This window comes from Pteropus vampyrus, unplaced genomic scaffold, assembly GCF_000151845.1.
Source record: "Pteropus vampyrus isolate Shadow unplaced genomic scaffold, Pvam_2.0 Scaffold279, whole genome shotgun sequence".
Taxonomy (NCBI): domain Eukaryota; kingdom Metazoa; phylum Chordata; class Mammalia; order Chiroptera; family Pteropodidae; genus Pteropus; species Pteropus vampyrus.
Genome location: NW_011889060.1, coordinates 575479 through 582157, shown reverse-complemented (window position 1 = coordinate 582157; position 6679 = coordinate 575479). Strand labels below are relative to the sequence as shown.

Below are 6679 nucleotides of genomic sequence, written 5' to 3'. Positions count from 1 at the left end.
CGGGTTTGTCCTAACCTCGTTCCAAGGACCACGTCTGGGCTGTTTTTCTATGGCTGTGACTTAAAAATTTTTTATCTTTTAAAGATGCTTAAAAAAAAAAATATGCAACAGGGACCGCACATGGCCCGCAGCCGACGCACTGCCTCGGCCCCTCGCAGCCGTCCTCACGGCCCACGTGCCACGTCCGGGGAACCAGCCGCCTGCACAGAACACCACCAGCTCTCCGTCCTCTGAACCGTGAACCGTCACCACAGGATGAAAACGAAGTAACAGATTTGCAGGCCTCTGCAGACCTCTGTGAACGCCCAGCGCCAGGTGCTGCCTGACCTGTTTGCTGACGCTCCTCCTGTCCAGACTGTCGGGGGGAGGGGGGGCCGCCAACCAGGAAGGGGCTGTCCCCTCTCACAGGACGGCAGGGTGACCCACGGCCGATGTGCAAAGCCGCTCTTGGGATCACATGATCTGTTGTTTGTAAAACCCTAAGAATCGCTCGGTGAGCTGCGGGCGGCGCGGCCTTCCACCCTGCCGTGCTCCTCTCGGCCAGCGCGACCCTGCCACCCCACCCCCCGCCTCCGCGATGGTCCACTCTGGGACTGGAGGCCTTGGGTGTGCTGATGAGGGACCCAGCACAGCCCTCGGTGGGGACGGGCCTCTGCGGACAGACACAGCTCGGGCGACCACCTGAGGCACGAAACCAGCCTCAGCACAGTGCTCTCGCCCCGTCCCCCCCAGTCCCTGCTGGTGGGAAAGGCAGGTACCGAGCTGTGGGCCCCGGAGCGGGCTCCCCACGGGTCTGGCTCAGGCGGTGCTCCCCACCGCACGAGGACGAAGCAGGCGGCTCAGCCCAGCCCCTGCTGGCCGGAAAACATGGCTTTGTGGTCAGTGCGGTCGGAATTCGGAAGCACTGAGAGTCTAATTGTCCCCAAGAGCCCTAAGGACATTTACGAAATTTGGTCACCTTGGGTTGGCAGGGGAGCCGTCAGGTACTGAGGCGGCACAGTGGGGCAGAGAGAAGCTCGGGCCAGGAGGAGCCGCCTTGGGGCCCGGGCTGCAAACCAGGAGGCTGATCCTGGGGGTGTCAGAAGCAAGATGAGGAACCTACTTCCAGGGCTGCCGGCGGCGGACGGCAGGCTGGACCCTAACAAGGAACCTCTCCTGGTGCTGTGTGCACCGCACGCGCGCGCGCACACACACACACACGCACACACACACACACACACACACGCAGGTGCTGACTCAGGTGGTCACAGAGGCAGCCACAGGGAATTCACACAGGCACGCATGAAATTCACACAAGCGCACACGGAATTCACACAGGTGTGCACAGAACTCACACGGGCACACACGGAATTCACACAGGTGTGCAGGAATTCACACGGGCATGTACACAGGCGCTTACAAGTACTCATACACACAGAGGAATGCACACAGGTACACACGCACATAGGTGTGTGCCCAGGTTTGCACACGCAGAGGTATGCACACAGGCACACACACATACAGCTTTGGTGGCTGTAAGCCCACTGAATGACCAGAAGGAGCCAGTGCCAGGGGCCAGGAGGCCATGGTGTGGAGTGCAGAAGCAAAGCCAAGCCTGTTCCTGCCCATGTGACGGTTTGGTCCCAGCTACGAAGTCAAGGGCTTGGGGACTGGCAAAGGCCCGTGTGTCCTTAGCTGGTTACTTCCTCATAGTCACCAAGAGGCCTCAAGGCTTCCCCTTCACAAGTCCCAGACTAGCGCCTGGCACACCGCATGGGCTCGGTAAACATCCCCCGATTAGATGCTACGGCGACTAAACATCCCCAAACTCCTAAGACCGCCCACTGCCTTTCCCGGGGGAGGGGCAGAGAGGGGTCCCGGCTGGACTTCGGTGGCCCCCGGCCCCCTGTCAGCAGGGATGAGGGCCGGGACACATGTCAAGTTGGGGGCATGAGCACAGGCCCAGAGGTGCGGGCTGGTCCGGCTCTGCCCGCCTGGCTGGGGACCTGGGACAAGTCACTGGGATTCTCCAGGCCCCGGTGGCTGATGAGCAACGGCTGTGAGGAGCTGGTACCCTCAACACCTTCCCACAGGGCAGGCCACCCGTCACTGCCATTTACACACAGAAAAGCAGCAGCTTGGTGGTATAAGTTGTTTGGATGACGACTTTGGGATGATAAAGGCAGAGCCACAGCTGGGCCTGACCCTTGGGACTGGGGTTGGGTGTCGGCTGGGCCTGGGTTCCCACTGTCAGGACACACAGAGCACCCTAACGGTGGGGGGTGGGGGGTGGGGAGCGGGGGAGGACACGGCACAACCCTGCATCAACCCAGGATGAGTTCTGGTCGCCATTTTCCTGCACGGCCCCAAGAGCCACACTGGGACCAGGCCAGGACCTGAATCCGCTCTGCCCACGGGGTCCCTGCTCCTCCCTCTCCCAGGGCTGCTGCCTCCCGAGTCACAGGCCCTCACTAACGTCCACAACCTCCAGACCTGCCCCATGACCCCCGAGCCCCCTCCGTGAACCCAGGCCCCCACGCACGCCCCCCCGTCAGCTTCCCAGGTGCCCGCAGAGGCGTGGTACAGTCCGGGCTCCTGCGTCAGTGCCCACCGGGCACATCGGGCTCCTGCGTCAGTGCCCACCGGGCACATCGGGACGGCTCACTTCTCCTTCCTATTCTTGAACTTCCCACTGTGATGTCAGCGTCTGTCACAGGACTCAAGACAAGGCTGAACCAGGGAGAAGCTGAGCTCACCCCACTCAACCAGGAAGAAGCTGAGCTGGCCCCACTTGACTGGGGAGAAGCTGGGCTCACCCCGCTCAACCATACTCAGAACCCAAGAGTCTGAGACCCAGACACACGGTTCTGAGGGAGAACACTAGGGGGACAGATGCCCAGGTGTCACCGAGCTCACTGCCACCCCACGACCCACCACCCCAGGGGACCCTCTGCCACGGCTCTGAGACACGCCCGGAGCCGCCCTGGCACAGAAGCCTCCATGGCTTGGGGGTGGCAGGCACCACAGTACCGCAGGCACCACAGTACCGCAGGCTCAGGTGTCGGGGTCCCGCCCTGCTGGAAAGTTCCACATAAAGGCCGGTTAGCAGGTGCCGGGCAAACAGGCCCTGGGCCAAGGCCTCCGTGCCGGCCTTGGCCCTGCCACTCCCGGGGCAGCAGGTAGCTGCCTGGGCATGTGGCTGTCCCCCAGACCGGCAACTACAGGTACTCGATGCTCCATGCTCCAAGGGGAGCTGCAAACATTTGGGCCAGACGTACACACGCCACACACTGGACCTGCTCGGAGTCAGCTCGGCCAGTCCTACCACGAGCCGCCGCCCTGCCATCGGCCTGCTGGCAGGAAAGCAGTGTTTAGGTGGGAGATGTGTGACCCTAGGTCACTGATGGACACTGCTCGTGAGGAATTAGGAAGAAAGGGAACCCGGCCCCCAGCTCCCTGGGCAGGGAATGTGCAGGCCCAACAGGTGTAGACATCAGAGCAAAGTGGGTCACGGAGAGTCCTGTGCTGTGGGGGTGTGAGGGCCCCAGGAACTTGGAGGGTGCCGCCTGCCTCCACCTGGGATTTCTGCAGGTGGCAGGGCCCTTAAGCAGGCAGAGAATGAAGAGGTGGGGGCCTGGGTGGGTACCGGCCCATCACCTGGGCGGCCCCACCTGGAGAAGGCTGGAATGTTAAGGAGACAGAGCCAGAGGCAGCCAGAGCAAGGTGGAGGACGAGCTGGAGGTGGACAGGCCCGGAGTCACATGAGACAAGCCTCCCCTCCCTGGGCCAGGTCCAGAAGAGCCAGATTCCAAAGATGACAGAGAGGCTAGGAGCACGGGACACGCCCTGCTACGCCAAGCCCTGGAGGGACCCGACTGCGGCTGCCCAGGCCGGACAGCCAGACTGCACGCCACCTCCAGGAGGGGCCACACGGACATGCTGCCTCCTCTCCCTACGCCTCAGACGGGGGCCACCAGGGAGGTCATCTGAGAGACGAGCAAGTATGCCCGGGCACTGGGCTGGCATAAAGGATGTGACAACCATAGGAAGCCCCTCCCAGTTCCCGACTCCCAACTTGTGCCATGTGGCAACCTTCCCGCTGCCCTCTGCTCCTGCCCGTCCAGCCTCCGACCCCGGGAGCTACTCCCCGAGGTCACAGTCCCACTCAGGTCTCCTAAAGCGTAAGTGTGCCCCCAGAAATCCCTGGAGTCACGATCGACCTGTGCTGTGCGTACACTTTGTGTCCCCACCGGGGCGGTCGGCTCCTGGAGAACCAGGCGTTCTGTTTAAGGGAGGGTACGTGTGCCGTAGTGAGGGGTCTCAAATGCTGCACCATAAGCAATAAGCCTTCTACTCAGACGTCTCAGATGTCCCAGATGTGGGTGTGACTCCCAGCTCCACTGAGCACTGTGTGACCTTGACCGAGTCATTTAAGCTCTCTGACCCTCCTCTATAAAATTGGGATCGGACTGGTACTTTCTTCAGAGTTTTTGTGAGGAACGAATAAGACAAGCTGCTTAGAACTGTCCCAGCACATAGTACCTGCTTCTTCATTGTTGGCTGCTACCCCTCTCCCTCCCAAATCCGATTTGCCCGCTCCAAGGTGGGCCCGGGCAGCAGGAATTCTTAAGCTCCCTGCGGCTCTGCCAACTCTCAGAGCAGGCGTGTCAGAGCTGGGAGCCAGAGGCCGGGCCCTCTGAGGGTCCCCAGGGTGTCGGAGTGTTTGTCAGGAAGCCAGGGAATGGCTTTGCTCTGGCAAAGTGTCCAAGATGCCAGCACTCAGGTCCTATCTTCTCCTGCCAGCCACTCTGGAGATGCACAGCCACCCGGGAGACGGGAAGGACCCAGGGCCTCCGGGCTGGCGCGGCTCTGTCTGCCCGGTCACTTTCCCTAGCTCAGCATTTACTCGCCAACCAGCAGATGGTGCACACAATGCGCAGCGCCCTCCCTCCCCATCCAGAACGTGCATGGGGTCAGCAGGGCCGTGGCAGCCTCAGAAAGGGGCAGGAAGAAAGATCTCAGTGTGTAGCATGACCACTGTCACGTTCCTGAAGTAACATCGACTCACCTGGCTTTTGTGTCTTGCTGGAACCACCCCTTTTTGTTCCAGTAAAAAAGCGTGGAGTGTCTGCAGTGGAGCTGAGCGCCTGACCTGGTTTTCAGGCTTAAAAGCCGTATTTGGACAGATGATACACATTATTTGCAGACTGGAAAATACACTGGACTTAAAAGGCGGCTTTGAGCGTAGACCCATTTTGATAGAGTATAATAGCTACTAAATACACCAAGATAATCCTTTCTCTACCTTTTTTTTTTTTTAATCAATGACATTTTCTTTAGAGAAATAGGGACACTATTTAAAGGAACGAAATGCCTGCTTGCACCCAGCCTCTGCCCACGAGGCAGCTCTTAAAACACCCTCGGCGGGTGACACGCTTGGTGCCTTTCCCCTGGGCAGAGTCCTAGTGAAAACAGACATCTTAGTGCTCGGAAAGCTGAGGAGAATCAGAGACGGTGACGACGATGGTGGCACTGTGTTATTAAACGTCATGAAATACTCGCCACAGCGTTTGCAAAGGGCTCTATAATGACTGTACTTTGATTAGTCCAACAGTGAAAGCAGGCAAGCCAATTTGCATGTTCTCCCATTAGCTTATTAACAATATGCCTCATAAAAGAACTCCCGTAAAAGAGCCCCAATAAACGTCTAGGCTTGTGCTTGGGGCCTGACCCCTGCTGCAGCAGCGCGAGGAGCTGGGTGCCACCCTAGACGGCTCCTTACCCATCCCGGAAAACGAGTTAGTGAGTCTAGCTGAGTGGGGCTTCTGAGCTGCAGGTTCTAAACGCCTCATCCAAACTGGGGCGGTCTCATCTGCCACACTCAAGTCAGTGTCCGGCCCAAATCTGGAAGCCAAAGTGCAGATGATCTCCCCAGGCTGGGGCGAGGGGCTGGAGGGGAAATTCTACAGTTCGAGTCTCCCTGGGGGCACATCTGCCATCAGTACCTACTCTGACGTGTGCACGAAGAAGCCGCGCGTGAAAGGGCCCCACATCTACTGGATGGCAGACTGGCGAGTGGCCTCAGCCCTCACTGTCCTCCTTCGCCTCTCTTGGGAATGGGAAGACGTTATCTGAGAGAAACGTCTGCAGGTAGGGCAGGCTCAGACCACCCCAGGGCCAGCGCATACCCGCCCCCCTCAGCTCTGTGGCTCTGCGACCGCCCCCCACTGCCCGCGCACCAAGCAGGTCGCGGGGCCACCTGCCAGGTGAGCGCCCTCCACGGAGGCGCCCAACAGGTGCCTCCCGCCCGCCCGCCCGCCTGCCCGACTCACCTGCGTGAAATACAAGTTCATGAGCGTGAGGGTGAAGAACTGCAGGCACACGGGGAAGCAGTAGAGCAGCCAGAAGACGAAGGGGCTGAGCGCGTTGGCCGCCACGAAGTCCCTGAAGTAGAAGGAGAAGAGGACCGTCCGCAGGGAGGCCCAGAGGAGGCAGAGGAAGAGGAAGACGCTCTGGTAGCTGAGCCGCTTGTGGCCGTAGCGCAGCACCAGCCAGAGCTGCGCGTAGATGAAAACGAAGAGCAGCGAGTAGAACGCGGTGTAGACGCTGGTGAGGCCGAGCTTCACGTAGGGGGGCACGGCCGGCGTCAGCGTGGGCGGCAGCGAGTCGTTGCGGAGGGGGTCCCAGCGCGGGGCCGCCA

The 6679-nt window shown here is 60.3% G+C and overlaps 1 protein-coding gene across 2 annotated transcripts in view; it reads right to left on the bottom strand.

Moving 5' to 3' along the window:
- The window catches only part of GPR137B (G protein-coupled receptor 137B), a 49270-nt gene extending 42597 nt beyond the window's left edge, over positions 1-6673 (bottom strand). For both annotated transcript variants that reach the window (XM_023520831.1, XM_011375911.2), the window contains exon 1: positions 6312-6673. In XM_023520831.1, the coding sequence (XP_023376599.1) occupies positions 6312-6332 (21 nt within the window). In that variant the 5' untranslated portion in view covers positions 6333-6673. The remainder of the gene's footprint in view (positions 1-6311) is intronic.
- Between the last annotated feature and the right edge of the window lie 6 nt (positions 6674-6679).